The 17,187-nt window shown below is 37.1% G+C and overlaps 1 protein-coding gene across 10 annotated transcripts in view; it reads left to right on the forward strand.

The window, feature by feature from the left end:
- The window catches only part of LOC121406090 (protein phosphatase 1 regulatory subunit 12B-like), a 142,730-nt gene that overhangs the window by 65,055 nt on the left and 60,488 nt on the right, over window positions 1-17,187 (forward strand). For 9 of the 10 annotated variants that reach the window (XM_041597100.1, XM_041597104.1, XM_041597101.1 and 6 more), the window contains 3 exons: window positions 5,484-5,723; window positions 7,989-8,062; window positions 14,926-15,153. In XM_041597100.1, coding sequence (XP_041453034.1) covers window positions 5,484-5,723; window positions 7,989-8,062; window positions 14,926-15,153 — 542 coding nt within the window. The remainder of the gene's footprint in view (window positions 1-5,483; window positions 5,724-7,988; window positions 8,063-14,925; window positions 15,154-17,187) is intronic. The other variant, XM_041597110.1, reaches the window with a different exon arrangement.

Consider the following 17,187-nt stretch of genomic DNA (forward strand, 5'->3'; position numbering starts at 1 on the left):
AGACTCTTATAACTTTGTGCTTGTAATTGAAAGCCAATTTTTATAGTAGGTGGACTTGCACTTAAATCACTACTGAACAAAAATCTGCAAAACAGGTAGCTACAGGCTTCAAATGTAGGGCTTAAAGGGGAAGTTCACCCTGAAGAAAACTTTGTTGTAAAAATAGCAGAAAAAATATTGGTGGTTTTAGGAAAGTCCGTTAAAGAGTAAGAAAGTTATTAGAGTTCAAAGTTTTGGATTTGTGCCGTCATAAAGGAGTAGCTGCCTCATGAGTTATGTAATATAAAATGCGTGAATTTCAAATTTTGTATGGTTCCTGATGACTTAATTTTGTTTTCTATTTATGATCAGGTGTGAAATGATTTGTCTATTGATATACAAAAGGTACAGTGAAAACCATTTTCAATTTTCTACGAAAATGACATTTCATTGATTTTTTACCATTCGCTATGTAGGAATGCTGCATATGACGTCGCAAATCAAATAATTGAAATTCTAATAACTGTTTAATTTATTTGATGAATTTTTCTCAAACCTTCGGCAATAGTTTTATTTTTTCTGCTATTTTTACAATAAACTTTTTGTCAGGGTGAACTTCCCCTTTAATTAGGGTATGGTGAGAAAAAAATATCTACACATACATTGTAGATTTGTATAGCTATATTAGAGGGAAATCCTCTGTGTAGATTTTAGGGGTTTCCCCTTCTGAAGACCCTATGAAGAAATGATTGGATTGTTTGTATGAAGTGAATTAGAAAGAATAATTTTCACAGCTCTTGATTATCTGTATAATATTTTATTTTCACAAACTATACACAATAGGTAATAGAAGCACTTTTAGATGGAAATGTACTCGCAAAATGTTGTGTGATAGGATTACACAAAGTCATTTAAGAGGTGTTGATATTGCTTTTGGAAGGTGTTAAAGTGTTGAGAACCACCATCTGGTGTTTTTCCCCGTGTTGTAGAGAGGTTGTGAATTACACCAATCTGTGATTGAGAGGTGTTTGGTGCTGAAGTAGAATGACCACTAAACAGCACTTCACTGGTGTTGGTATTTACACTTGATTCAACACCTTATCTCACATACCACCACGGAAGTAGATTTCTCGATAGAAATAGTTGTATTTGGTTGAAAGACTTTAACGTTTGATGTCTTACGCTGCAGTCACATTTCCCCTACTGCGTACGGCGAGTCGAAACCAGCCGTATTATTCATTTTTATTTAAACCTCCTTTATGTAGCTGGTACAAAAAATGTTAAAGCGGATGTTTTCGACTCACTGTACGGCCGCCGTAGGGGAAATGTTAATTAATTGAAGCTAAGAGTTTCATTTGTCGTGACCAACCAACTTCCAATCTTGTATTTTAAATTCAAACAATAATGGCTTTAGAGAGACCAGGGGGTGATTCGCTTTAAACTAAAATCAATTTTCAGAAGCTGTAGACCGATCATCTCTCACAAATTGATTTTGTCTCCCATAAAATTGATTTTAGCTGTAGTGAATCGCCCGAGTTGTGCTCACTCTGTATGTCAAGGTCAATATTTCTAGATGCGGTTGCTTCTGTTGCACAAAGACCTGGGTCCCATAACACAAAGAATAGCAATTGATCGTAGGCTTGATTTTTACGATTGATTGTACATTGTAGCCAATGGAATCAATCATAGAAAAATGATCTATGATCATTGCTAAGTTTTGTGTTATGGGCCCCAGGTACAGTGTAATAATGATGCACACTATTAGGATAACATAAAGTTGACGTCTGTATTTGAGATTGGTATTTCATAAAGGGGCTATCAATCTTGGGCGTTGAGCAAGCATATTCAGTCATATTTATGACAAGCCATTTTGTCATTTTGATCCGAGATCCTTGTATCGAGATTTCCATGTGTTGACAAATTATGACACAACATAATTTCTTGATGTCAAGAAATGGATTCTTGATAGCAAGGAATATAAAGAAATATGGCTTAAATGATAAACCGCTTGCTATAGGATCATCAGCATAAGCGGTCTATGTCGTTCAGGTGAGATGGCCGCTTTAGACACAGGCTATTGTTAGCATATGATCACACCTTCCTCAGTAGGAGTTTTTAAACATGAAAGCACAAGATATCCCATCATCAGCTGTTCCGGTCGACAGTTCCAGACTGTTCCTCTGGATTTCTTGTTCCCCCTATAGTTTGTGGAATCCTTTGTAATCGTTGTGCGAAAATCTCGTCCACGTCCGTCTATGAAATCCCTTGAAGTCGTTTGTTGTCGAGTTGTCGAGTTCCTGTGTCTTTGTCATGTCAGTGGCTTTGTGCCGACTCTCTCTTTCTCTCTTTCTATTATGTAACGGCAACTTCTTTTGCTCTCTTCACCCCATTGGTTCTCTCTGTAGGCATGAACCATAACGTAATAACATTGACTCTCCTGTGAAGTGGTGTAGTTTGGTTATTCCACGAGTTTTGCATGCTTATTATTTCCTCTATTTTTTTTGCTTTTGATAGTTGAATTTGATATTGATTGCACCACCCTCTTATAGCCGACCTGACCTGAAAGTTCTAATCTTATTTTTATTCATCAGATTAATCAACACCTTCGCACATAATTTTGTATTCAATCCTAACAGTGTCTTCAGGGGGGTGTTTCATCAATATTTTCTTCTGACAAGTTGTCAGATCTGACAACTTTCCTGGATTCTGATTGGTCGAAAAGCATTGTTACTATAGTAACTGTCGGATAAAACAGGACTTGTCGGATAAAACGTCCGACAAGTCCTTTCATGAAACGCTCCCCAGGAACCATTGAACACAACAGGATATTTCTTGTAGAATTTATCAGTGGTAGCTGCAAACAAATATTTTTGTTCTATGGAAAGAAATGGCCTGTCTGTACTGTAGAATATATATCTTTGCTTCTACAAAGTTCAGATGAAAGATATTTCTCATCTCTAAAATTTCATTGGTAATTTGATGCTTCAAAATGGCACTAACAGTATCATATTTCTGCAAATGAAAATGGTATTTGCAACTGCAAATTTGAATATTGTAGATGTGATATGACTTTTCACTTTTACAAAACAAAATTGACATCCTTTTGGCTCCTGCACATTTTATTTTTCTTAAATACTTTATATTTTTCCTTCTTTTCGAATAGAAGTGAGATACATGTAATAGTAAATTACTTGTGAATATGGAAATTCATTTGGCTTTGAAAAGTTAAGCTTAATGATGTTTTGCCTGGCAAAAGTAATGTAGGCCAAGACAGTAGTCATAGACAAGATAAAGACAGCATAGATCACAAAATAAAATGTAATAATGTTTCTAGTTTAAAGGCATATTTACCAATTAATGATATTTTTGTTGTTGTGAATTCGCATTAAGTATGAAGTATTAAGACTGATCCAATAGTAACAATAGCCCTTGCAGTTAAGCAATGTCATAATATCAGTGATTTTGAAGTGTGAATCAAAATCGGAAATAATACCAAAAAAAAGATTATTTTTCAGCTACTTAGTCATAGTAATGATACTATTAAGAGTGCGGGATATTACGTCGCCAAGTCTGCCTCAAATCAAAATGCTTATCACAACAGAAAACAAGATCACGAATTAAATAAGGGCATTTTGTTTTCAAATTCTAACTTATGTCTTTTACGTTCCAATGGCATTGCACTTTGACACCCAAATGAACTGTTTACGTAAGATTGAGTGGTAAAGACTTTCTGAGGCATTTGCCTTCTTACGCCACTTCACAGTTGGGAGGGGGGCACAGAGGACTAAAGGACCAATAAAATACCGGTGTGTTGGCTCAGTCAGTAGAGCATCCGTCTCACAACCGGGAGGTCGGGGGTTCAAACCCCGGCCGCGTCAGACCAAAAGACGTTAAAAGATCGGAGTTGCTGCTACCCTGTTTGGCGTTCAACGATTAAAGGGATAGAGCCTCGTCGATCTGGCGCTGCACAGTGGCTGCCGGGCCCACGATCAATTGGGCAAAGCAAATTTTCGGAGTATATCATTTCATGTCTATTTCGAACAATAAATTATGGATTTTCATCTTTTCAAATATAACCAAGCTTTGATTTTCCTGGATGTGTCTCTGTACGACTAGTGGTCTAAGAAATGAAGCTCTAGCTCTCAATTTAGAACGGGATTTGCCACCACAAGTTCTCAACAAAAAAAAATGGGCAGGTGGTTCAACCAGAGCTATCAGGACCCTAATCTCCTGGGTTCAAACGCATTATACAGTTCAGTAGTTCCTCAGGCTGCAGCTCAACTACCTCTTCCCTCTGATAGGATGGAAAACTGCAGGTCCTAGTGTTCTTCTATGTAGTTTTTACACTCCTTGGAGTCGCCTCAAGCTAAACCATCATCCATTCCAATATTCTCTTTTCATTGCAGGTATAATGTTGCCACAGTACCTCATCTCCATGGAAATAGTGGTTTTTCTGCAGGGAGCAAATTAGGGCTCTGCTCTTAAATTGCCAATTTAAGGAACAAACTTGCAGTGATTTGTCATTTTTTACCCCATTGTCCATATTTACCGAGTTTTCCTCCTCTAAAAATTTGATCTGACTCAAAATCTAGTTTGGAGACAGTTTCTACTTACAGTTTGCTCGTCTTCATTGACTTTGTTAATATCCCAGTTTGAGCCTGGCCTACGGACGTATCAAGGGCCTGTTGCAAAAAGAATTGCCATTAAACACAACTTCAAAAATCAAATGCGACTTGATTTTCCAACCAATCACAAGCCTGCATTTTGGACTTATGAATGAACTTTTGGGGTTGTGTTTGAGCACAACCTTATCTGCTACGGCTACCAGATCCAGTGTCTCTGACATCTTGGATTGAAGTTGGGTCTTGAAGACTAGACTAGAGTATGGATTGGACAGTTACTCAGCACATCGTAGCAATCAGAAGAGATATTTCATTTGCTTCTTTCACATTTAAAGCAAACAAATGGCTGCCTGAGATAATATTGCATATTGCAGACAGTGTGTATTTTGGTAGGTTACAAAGATAACCTTGAGAGGAATTTCGTAGTTTTTTTTACATATTGGTATTGAGAAATGGTAAAATTTTGAGCAACACGGAATCGACTTAATCTCCTGTAAGCCAGGCTGAAAAGGGTGAAATTATATTTACTCTTTTTTTGTTGTTTGTTAAGTTAATAATTAACCTAACTTTGTTTTGTTCCTGTTTCTCTACCCATTCTTTATCAATTCCCCATCCTTTTATTCTTCCTCCTCTTTCTTTCTTCTCTTCATCCCTTTCATTATCTTTATCTCTATTATTTTATCCCTTTCTCTCCCTCTTCCTACACCTTTTCATCCTACCCCCCCTTACCTCACTTTTCTTTGTATCTCTCTATCCCATCTGTTTCCTCTTGCCCCCATCTTTTCCTCTTTCTACATCTCTCTTTCACTCCTACTCTTTCTCCTCCCACCATCTTTCCCACTCTCTCTCTTTCTCTCTCCTCTATACATTCACGCCCCATAGATGCCTAGTTTTTCACCCAAACCCTTAGCCCCTCAGCAAGCGCAGGTCAAGCTGCCCCCTCCCAAGCAGGAGAAGAAACAAGAAGAAGAAGTTCCAGCCTGGAGGACGGGTCTAAGGAAGACCACCAGTTCCAGCACGGTCCCGGAACCCAAGAAGACCGAAACCCAGGCTGATAAGTTGGCCCGGTCCGCTTCCACGCCCCGAATACCAACCTCAAAGCCAGAAACTAAGCCTCCAGCAGTATGTCTTAATTTTTTCTTTGATTTCAACCTTAAAATATAATTTTAACATCAAAGATTGGACCTATAATCTCTCAATGAAATAAATTCACCCAAATTCAATATGGTCCCAGAACTCCAAGAAGACCGAAACCCAGGCTGATAAGTTAGCCCGGTCCGCTTCCACACCACCAATACCAACCTCAAACCTAGAAACTAAGCCTCCAGCAGTATTTCATCATTTCCTCTTTGATTTCAACCTTAAATTTTTTCCTCTAAATCTTAAGATCTTGAGCCATAATTTCACATTAAGATACATTCACCCAATTTTAGTATGGTCCCAGAAGTCCAAGGAGACCGAAACCCAGGCTGATAAGTTGGCTCGGTCTGCTTCCACGCCCCAAATACTAACCTCAAAGCCAGAATCAAAGCTTCTAGCCATATGTCTTTTCCTATTTTCTTTAATTTCACCCTTAAACATCAAAGATTGGACCTGTAATTTCTCGAATTAAATCCACCCAATTTCAGTATGGTCCCAGAAATCCCAAGAAGACTGAAACCCAGGCTGATAAGTTGACCCGGTCCGCTTCCATGCCCCAAATACTAACCTCAAAGCCAGAAACTTAAGCCTCCAGCATTATTTGCTCTTTAATCCCCTCCCCCCCAAAAAAATAAATAGAAATGAATAAATAAAAAAAAATAAAATGAATTCTTTAAAAAATAACTTTTTAATTTGCAAAATAGAAGGTTGCACTTGTAATGATATAAAAAAATTCAATTTCCCAGGCTGAAAGTTGTCCCAGTGCACTTCTACACCCAAATGCAAACATCAAAACCAGAAACTAAGCCTCCCACAGTATGCGTCTTCCTCTTTTCATTGACTTAAGAATAAAAAACTTTGTAAAATGCAACTTGTCACCAAGATTGGACCTGTAACAGACCTGCCAACCAGTACGTTTTTACAACCAAAATACAGCAGTACATTTTTCTTCAAAAAATATGTTTTCTTGTTTTTTTTCTACAGAATCGTAATTTATTGAGAAAAATCATCTCTACATGTCTCAATTTCATAAGATTTACACAAATGTGGTTATTAGATCAATGTAATTTCAGGTAACTTTTTTTTCAATCATTTTGTTAAAACTAGGGTGAGATATACACATGTTTAATTTTTTTTCAACTGCAAGAGCAGTGCGCATTTTAGCTTGCATGCATCTTGAGCACCGCGATGAGCGAGTGCGCCATGCATTTTATGATAAAATACACTTTTTTAATCACAGAATACAATTTTTCATTCCCGGAGGTTGGCAGGTTTGCTGTAATTACGTAGTGAAATGAAATCACCCAGGCCCGATCTCCTTCCTTCTTTGCACTGAATACCAACCTCAACCCCCAAATAGATTGTCCCTTCCACCCCACACCAAAGTACTTCATTCTCTTACTATATTTTCTGAAGTTCATCCTGAAATTTCCCTAACAATTGATTATTGCAATATCAAGATTTTTACAGCGATGTTTAACAGCAACATGAAAATTGTGTATTTTTGTACGGTTATTCTGTAATGTGTACATTCCTTTGAATCACTTCCAAATTTCCTACTTATCTCAATCAAGTTTGTATCGTTAATACTCTTTATCTCTGTTTCTGTAATCCAGTTTGTGGAATCACAAGGTTATTTCATATATTAATGTGTGCTATTTCAAGAATTAATTAACTGAATAGTATTCCTTAAGGTTTTGAGATATTGCAGTAACAGAGTGACTGAGTCATGTTTACATTAAATGTTTGTTGTTGTTGTTAAGTGACCTGAATGGTATTGCAATTTATTGACTAAATATGTTTATTCTCTTGTCTTTCATTCCCCTTTGTTCTTTTTATTTTCTTTTTCTTTGTTTCTTCTGTCCATTCTCTGTCTCATTGTCTTTCTTTGTCCCTTCTATTCTGTTTCTTTATCCACCTCCCTCTCGACTGTCACTCCTCTCTGCTTCCTCTCTGCCTTTCCCCTCTCTCTATCCATATTTGTCTCTCCCTCTTTCTTCTGTCCTTTTGTCTCCTGTCCCTTTCTCTGTCTTTGTCTTCTGTCCCTTTTCTGTCCCTTTTCTGTCTCATTGTCTTCTGTCCCATTCGTTTTCATTGTCCCTTTGTTTTCTGTCTCTTTATACATCTCTCTACTGTCTCCCCCCTACCTTCTCTCTATCCCTATCATTTTCTCCCTTCTGTCTTTTTGTCTCCTGTCCCTTTCTCTGTCTTTGTCTTTCTGTTTTTGTCTCTCTTTGTCTTGTACAGCCCTGGGAAAACCAGCGGGTATCTCGACCAGCACCCCCTTCCTCCACCAAAACAGTGGAGCCAGAACCCAGCAGGTTTGTTATAAAGATGCCTATAAAAAAAAGATAATTCACCATTCTACAAACAAATCATTTGTTTTACCTGTGAACCAGTGCTATGTAACACTCTTGTCTTGTATTTTAACCTCGTGGGAAGGGCTCGTTTACGTTAACACAAATCTGATACAAGCAGTCGTTTCTCACCTCTGCATCTTCCTGCAATTTCTGGCCCTGCGCCGTCAGTGCAAGTTAATCTGCGCTTTCACGCAGTTGCGTCCCAGGTGTGGAAACAATCCTGTTGCATCAGATATATGTTAACGTAAAAGTCTACCAAGAATACCACATCATGTGTTGTTGCAATATATTATCTCTTGTATGAAATATCATGGATAATACTACTTCATGTCCCTTGCCATAGTCTTCAAATGAGTTCTGTAATTCATTTTACCTCTATTTAATTGTACCCGTCACTTCTGTATTCATTTTATCAAATATACTTCATTTTTTTCTTTTGAATGAAACGATGATAACTGTATAGTAGAACTGTATGATACTTCCCCTTGATAATTATATCGTCTGAGATATTGTGAGATATATATGCAATTATGGAAGAGAACCATAGCTGCGTACAGTGTGCATACATGCCTATCAAAGATTTTCCTTCATATTTGAGCTGGAATAGATTTTAGTCAATGGAAAGTTGATTGAAAGCTGATATTGCGAGATAAAAATGTTTGGTTAAGCTACTCTTGTTTTTCAAAGAGATTGTTATTTTGTCAGTTGTAGATCATTAATGGATGAATGGAACTGTGTGTGGGCTGGATGCTCCTGTCACATATGGTGTGGTTTTTCTGTGCAGTAGGAGAACTGCACCTCCGCAAATTGCCGACTCTACAACTGTGAACCTGCCCAGCGGGTGGAAGATTTGCAGTGGCCCCGTGTGTGGTGGTACTGTGCGGAAAAACCATGCCATATTGCAGGGGACTGGAAGGACGATTTTCAAGTAGGGACAGGCCGAGCATCCCGCCAGAAAGGCGTATCTCAAAGAAGTGCCTTACAGTGTACAACGTCTTTCCCGTTCCTTTGCTTTACTTGTGAGAAGTCTTTCATGTATTCATGTGAACAAATTCTATTAGAATCTTTTTATTTTTATGTTGTTTTGTAAAGAGCATTGTACAGGCTATCAAAGCTTGGCGCCAAAGAATACTGTATCGCTTACGACTTTCTAGCAGGATAGCAGGACTGTCCCACATTTGTTCTGTTTCTGGTGGATTCTCTGAAGCCCAAAGGCAGGACGTCTGGAGCGATGAGCTGTTGCTTCATGTGTCTTTGGATGTTTTTCAATCCCTGAGAGATTGTGTTTGGGTTGAAGTCTTTGTCCGGTATATCAGCACACACCAAAATACACCTATGGGACTGAATCATCCATAGGACTCCAACATTGTTGCTGACAGACTGCCTTATCTAGATTTATATTGCTGGAGAGTTATGAGTTCGGATGCATCATACAGAGATCTGACAACATCAAAGCGGTTTCTGTACTTGGCAGAGAGAAACAACATGCAGTGGATTCGTAAGACATTCAAGAAGTGATCATGTCTCACCAGATCTTCAGGGACTACGTCATTGATGTCTTCCAGAGCTATACAACTTGACATCGGTAGCAGAGAACCATCTAGAGATTCGTCTGGGTGGATTTAGAATGTGACAACTTCTGGAAATCACTTTATGACAGGATCTATGAACACTCAACTAAACCTCTATTTCTTCAAAACTACCATTCTAGTAACAGTCACTTTCTGTAGGTATGCTGTTCCTGTGATAAAGCTGTTTGCAGAGTCACTACTAAAATCTGACATAGTAATCAATGTCAGGTATCACTGGTACAATGCCCGTCAGAACGTCTGCTTTCTTTTTAATTGGCTGTTCTGGTGAATGTAGTGAATACGTGACCTACAGTATCTTCATCGCTGTGGCTAGCAGGCCTCTAGAAGCCAGTAAACAAAATAATGACTGGTCATACCTGGATCCTGTTTTCAAGATGTCTTATGTGACCCAACAGTTTGGGCCATCACTGAGTCCATGGAGCCTTTTTTTTATAATGTTCTGCAAGATTTCATGAAACAGCTTCACTCATTAACATCTTTGCCATTAACGTCATCATCTTCTGGTTGAGCCAACAAGATTTTCTCTACGCGACTACTCCATGTTTTATTAGAAATGATCAACATTTGCTGTGTTAACTCCAACTAATAAAAATGAGCTGAGATTGTCAGTACATCAATTCCAAGAACACATTGTTAGACGCCCTATTCATTTCCAAGGAGATTTCGAGCCATGTGAGCAATAACTATGGTGCGTCTAGAGGATGTCTCTAAGACACTTTTGTTTAGTCTTCAGTAGTGTTCCAGCACATCGTCTGCACATCAACCACCTTTTGAACAATGTTCCAGAATCATCATTAATCTTCAATTGAGACATCATAATAACTGACATATTCAAACATACTCTGTAGTGAGATCCAACACCAAAGTCCTGAATAGCAAGTGTCCTTCACTTGCAAATCCCTTGGACATCCATCAGAAATTTGCTGTATTTCCAGATTGAAAAACGAGCCAAAACGTCTGCTATCTTGACTGATGCTTTCAGAAATGACATAAGCATTAACCGATATGGGAAATACTTGCAGATATTCTGAAGTCCATATTCAATATCTTTGTTGATATTGAAGTACAGGACTAGGAAATATGTCTGAAACAAACAGTCCATGATCTTTGGAAGTAGTGGAAGTCTTTGAAGTCAACACTTTCAAATTGCATTGTAGTTTGAACCTTTTGTCTTCTCTCTGGGATACAATGTTCGATTTGGAATTCTTTGATCGTCATCTTCGAGTGGAGTCTGATAATTTTGTGAGTGGAAAACTGTGCAGGACAGGACAACGTTACTTCGGTAGATTGGTGATGAAAGACAATAACTTTGCATATGCAGTATCAAAGATCACATGTGTCTGGCAAATGAAAATCTTTGTCACAAATATCTACGGATGAATCATCGAGATTGATGAACAGTTTAAGAATCGTTGCCTGAATGTCCTTGAGTGAAGCATTTGAGGTTGATCCCTAAACACAGTCGGGAGCTTTCGAGAAACATCCATTGATGCATCGAGCGAGGGCTCTCTCTCCACAGTTCACCCTCCGTCGGTCATCAGAGGACCTTCCAGATTGAGAGCATCACCCTCCGGTCCTCTTGGATGTGGTGTGGTTTCTCACAGGAAATCACATGCTTTGTCTCTGCGGTCCTCTACTGTAGGTTGCAGCTCACATTGAAGAGTATAGTCTGTTCATGCAACTACTTGGTGATATTTTACAATGAAGGTGGCCACAAATACAAGTTCCATTCATCCATTGTAATTACATTTCAAGTGTCTTGTTGATTTGGTTGTTCTGGGGGATAGTAAAAGAATGTCATGAATCGTACAGAATATAGTCTTAAGAGGTTACGTTCTTTACTCTTTGCCAAAGTATTCAGTATTATGTGCAATGTATTCTCTGAAGACTCGTAAGATATTGATGTTTGGAGTAGGCCATTTTGTGCAATTTTATAGTCAATGTTTTTTACCAACCTGCCATCCCTTTTCTGTGCCAAAGGTCTTCAAGTTTCTTAGATTTTTACCATGAATTATAAGTTTAATCACCTAACTTCTATGATATATTTAGAGTTATATTGAATATTTTGGTCTTGTCTTGATAGTTAAATTTGCTGTTAAGAAAATATTGTATAAAGTATTTATTAATTATGGGAAATATCAATTTTATTTAGAGCTTATGTCATTTTTTTTTTATTTATTATAGCTATGAATGGAGTAGTGTAACCAGTGATATTAGTTTTATCAATCTTTACTTTATTTTTTTCATTATTTTAATGTTTTCATTTGAACTTGCCAATATTTTGTTTGCTTCACTTTTCTTTCCCCCGGAAGTGACACTATCTTTCTTCTTTCTACCTCTGTAGAATAAAGTTTATATCCATCCAACAATTTTCAAGATACTGGAGGAACATTGGGGGTATCTTTACAAAATGAATATCGCAAAGTGCATGATGAAATAAAGGTTTTGATATGAATTCAATGATCTGTATAGGATACTTGAAAGAGACATTACTCCAAGTTTCTGGTCACGATTCAGCTCAACCATGAAACATTTATTTTTTATGGGTTTTTACTTGAATTTTTCCAAACCAAATGACTTATAGGGAACATCTGAATATTATTCAAAGATTGTTGATATGAGATGATTTGATATAATAGTGCTATGTCAGGTAAGCTCATATGGAGAGTTTGAGCATGCCTAACATAGCGGGTGGTAGAATGTTTGTTGAAAAGGACATAATTTTCAGTCTAGTTTTCACAACCGTTTTCTTGTAAAGCTTAAACTCAACGAATCATGGTACTTTTTTTTCATGGGAGGAGGGGGGATCTGATTTAGATCAAAAAGTGAAATGTTTTCCTACCAAAAATAATAATGGTATCCATTATTACAGTTTGCAAGTCATTCATTGAAAATCCTTCAGTTATGTGCTACATGCATTCATAAATCAGTAAGAAACACCCTCTTGAAATCATAAATTTTAAAAGGGACTTTTTGTTTTTTATGCTATCTTGCCATTGATATCAATATTGAGTTTGAATTTTTGAAATCACATCATTTTGACATTATTAAGGAATGGTCATTTCAGCTTGTGTTTATGACATCAATTTCCATCCCATATTATTTTGTGTGAAATTTGGAATAATCATGAATGGTCACATAACTTTCAGAAATTCAAACAATAGTTACCAATATCTAGTATCATAAATGCAAAGTAATATGTCTCTTAGATTTCATTTTAGTGATAATAACCAAGTTGTGCAAATTAAATTTCAATCATTTTTCTTTTTCTCAAAGCCAATGTGAGCAACAAAACGATTTTCCTTCACAAACTAATCTTAGGAAAAAAAAATCATCTGACAAAGAAAGTTTAAATTTTTTTTTCTAGACTGCATTTTTTTTCTAGGCTCCATTTATCTACTTAATTATTGAATTGCCTCCAATTATTTTCTGTACTTCTCCCTCTAATTCTACTTCTACTTCTCCCACAAATTTATTACTTATCCTTTTATCATATTTTTCATAGATCTCATCTGTTATTAGCTCATACTCTCAAAAGTGTTTTCTTTGCTTTGCACTTTGTGTTTTTTTAAAATTCTTTTGTATTTTGCTGTATTTTTTTTTGTACGACGTACAGTTCAGAGAGTGCTGTCAGTCATGTTCATCAGTTTTTTTTTTGTTAAGTTATAACCAAGTAGTATCAAGAAGTTGGTAGGGATATTGTTAGTATGAGAATTAGACCTCTGCATTTCCCGTTATTCTCATAAGTAGTGTTACATTGTAAAGTTGAAGTAAAATGGAATTTTTTCCAAAGTTTGAGAGTGAAACATGCTACAGGAAAGTAAGGCTCCTGAGAAGAAAGTCAGAGCCGCATCTTCAGCAGGTATCTTGTTATGAGGGCACGGTATGGTTTTCATTGCAGCCCTCCATTCCCCATTCAGAGGTGAACAGATTTACGATATCGTCAATGAAAGAAGCGGCTCTGTACTCTTGTTCAGGTGTCTAAGAACAGCCATATTTGCTTGCTTCATTTCAATATCATTGCATAACGAAGAACAGACAACAGAGGGCAGTGTTGTCTACCAGCAAGTACACCTTTACAAGTGAAAGCATTTAATTTGGTTAGCCCGGAACATCCAACCTATCTCGCCTTGTCGACCACAGATGAAGACATTTCATCTTCAAATTACCATTTGTTTTTCAAATTTCAAGCCATCATTGCATTTTCCTCTTCATGAATGTCACCAATATACTTTCAACCTTTGTGTGTTTGTGTGAAAGTTTCATGGTAAAATGCATTTGGGGATGATTTCGAGGCGTTGGCTTTGGTTAGATGTTCCGTTGGCTAAGATCAACTGATGTTCAGTATTTGTTTTAAGATTCGTACGATAAGTAAGTACTCTTGCAAGCAATCCCAAGAGTTCTAGTTTCCCATTCAATTGCTGTGTTTGGATGCCCCTCCCATTCTGTTGAGGTGTTCAAACCCATTTTGAAATGGAATATTCCTTTTATATTACAGAGTGTTCATGCCATTTGATTTATGATGAGTTTAGATTGACCTATACATGTAGATGTTGGAATGGATTTTGAAACATTTGTGCATGAATTTTTGAAGGCATGATGTTCAGTTCAATTGATTCCATGATTTTGAATAACTTTAGTCTGTGGATAGATCTGTGAAGCAATCCCGCAAAATTTCTGAGAAGGTAGAAGGTGGAAGCTCCCATGACACAGTTCATATTTCTTAAGAAACAAAGATCTGGCGCACTGTGTAGCAAACTTGAATGCACCCACTTCATTCATGCTACCTAGATTGAACCATAGCAATGTCTAGGCCGTGAACATTATAATTTTGTAAATTATTCACTTCTTGAAATATTTTTTTGACATGACGATGAAGTTGAAGTGATGGCTAATTATTTCGTAAGATACCCAGAACCAACCACGGTTTGTGAAGGTTATTAACATTCTATTTACCATAACACCATAACTCATGTACCCAAACATATTTTTCATATATATTTATATCTCTGAAGGGGATTCCCCCAAACTATTGCTTGAGGGGATCCCCCCAAATTATTGCTTCACATTTCTCTGATATTTATGGAATCCTGATGTGTATTTATGCCGTGGGTGTGTTACATCTAACCATCATCTTCCTCTACCCCTTTTCCTCCCTCCCCACCATCTCTTACATTTAAACTCTCATACCCAAACCTCGAACAAAACCACCACACTCATTCCTCCGCGTAGAGAGGTCATACTCCCCTCTCCACGGGGCAGCGGAAGGCGCCGTATCGCTGCCGAGATTATCACAGACCAGGATAGGACGGAGCCGGCCCGGGATCGAACTATCCGGGACCGGAGCGTTCCCAGCGCGATCACAACACCTAGTACTACCAACGATACCACCTCCACCACTTGCAATAATAACACCCCTGTGGGTAGCTCTGCAACCACCACGATACCTCCATCACGAAGGTAACATCATTAGGGGTCAAAGGTTATGTAACAATGCACCTGTTATCAGACTTTGGGGGATTGGTGTCCCTCAAGGTTATATTCTGTCTCCTATAAAATTGTAATTGAAAATCAGACCTTGATTTAGAGTAATAATGTTAAATTTTGGTCTTATTATGATAAGGATTTGGTGTCCCAAAGGGTTAGATACTTTCACCTATATTATTTTGGTTACAACTGAATCTGTCTTCTGTTTATGATTTTGTATCATGCTGACAACATGCATGAAAAAGAATACACATTCACAAAATAATTTACAAGTTAAAGCAATTAATGCAATTATGTTCATTTTGGATTCCCAAATAAGACTTTGTAATAGCATGAACAAGCAAACTTACTAATACATTTCAAAGCTTTTCAGCAGACGATATTGTATAACCAACAGTTCCATACAATTCAGCATATTTTACAATAGATTTAAACTTTCTAAGATACCTTTAATATCATCGTTAATACATGGCATTACGTCAGATGATGTTTGAACTGAAGATCGGGTACTTTCGAAATAATATTTTCCTCTCTACTCTTAACAGCAGGCTGGCATGTCTAATAATTACTTCAACTAAATTCCCTCTAATCCATTTCTTTCTCACAATTAAAATTGAAGAATTCACTCTTTCTGCTGTGAAAATTTTAAGTTTATTTTGAAATCCCACACACCATATACACCTTGTCCTCCATATCATTCACTTGATAAAGGGAATAAATAAAACACTCATCTCCTACCATCATTACTGCACTATGCAATATTACATTACATTGCACTCACGGTTGAACATCAGAAGAACTATACACCATCAGATATATAATCATATTATACGTACAGTATATTTGCACTTATATATATATCATGGGCTCATATATTTTCCCAAATTTTCATAATAATCAATTCTTGTGTACTTATTATTCACCTACCTTCATTATTATTATTCAAACCAGTGATATGGCTTTTAATGATACAGACGTTAGTCACATTCAAGGCTACCATCTCAATATCAACATTTCTCCATTTCTAAAAAATACTATTGCCTCCTTGATAATACCCTCCGTCCCTTCATATCATGCCATATTTTCCCTTTTTCATCTCACAATGGATTTCCCCCCTTTTTGTAATAATTTTAAATTTTTCATGATTGAACATTAATCACACTTCATCATTCACGGTATGTGTATGAGACAATGGCATGGGGATTGCCGTTCAGTTTTGCAACCATTCTGGTTGAATAAATGTAGTGTAGTTAGTTACTGAAATCCACCATCAACCGGATCAGACCAGCAGTATCCAGTCTCTTCTGCCATGTTAAGGTACCTAAGATTCCTCAAATCTGGTTTTAACCGGTTTTGTGCAGTTTAACTGGCAGTTTCATTAGTTCAGATACCCCCCCTTAAGGTTTTTGTGACAATGGGCTTTGATCTACATTAATCTCATCCCAAAGTGGTTTTCATGCAGTTTCAACCGGTTTCAACTGCCTCCATGCAGTCTTTAACCAACATTCCCAAGTTTCCCCTTGCTTTTAGGTGTTAGATGATTTGGTTCGGCTAACTTAACAAAACTTGATTTGGGATTTTTACACATTTTAATTTCATAGAAATTTACCCTTAGTAGTTTCATAGATCTGATAATCCCTGCATTTGATAAAAAACTAAGAATTAAAAATTATATGCATCATTAACTATGAGTTATCGACCTTTGTTCTGAAATCAATTATCCTAGTTCGAACACAACTTCTTATGATATTGACAAATGCCACTTAAAGGGGAGGGAAAGTCATTTTTATAATCATGACTGGAATAAATTTATTTCAACATCCACCCTTCAGTTTATCTTCAGTACTGCTGTGTCGATCAATCTTATTTTAATTCATCTCTTTAGTTGCATGGGTTGGTTTGTCCATCAAGTCCATTGGGCATAGCTGCTGTGGAAAGTTTACGTGGTGCCCATTTAGCACTCATTGACAGATTTTTTTTCTGAGTTTATTATGTTGCATCCACTTT

This window comes from Lytechinus variegatus, chromosome 19, assembly GCF_018143015.1.
Source record: "Lytechinus variegatus isolate NC3 chromosome 19, Lvar_3.0, whole genome shotgun sequence".
NCBI lineage: Eukaryota > Metazoa > Echinodermata > Echinoidea > Temnopleuroida > Toxopneustidae > Lytechinus > Lytechinus variegatus.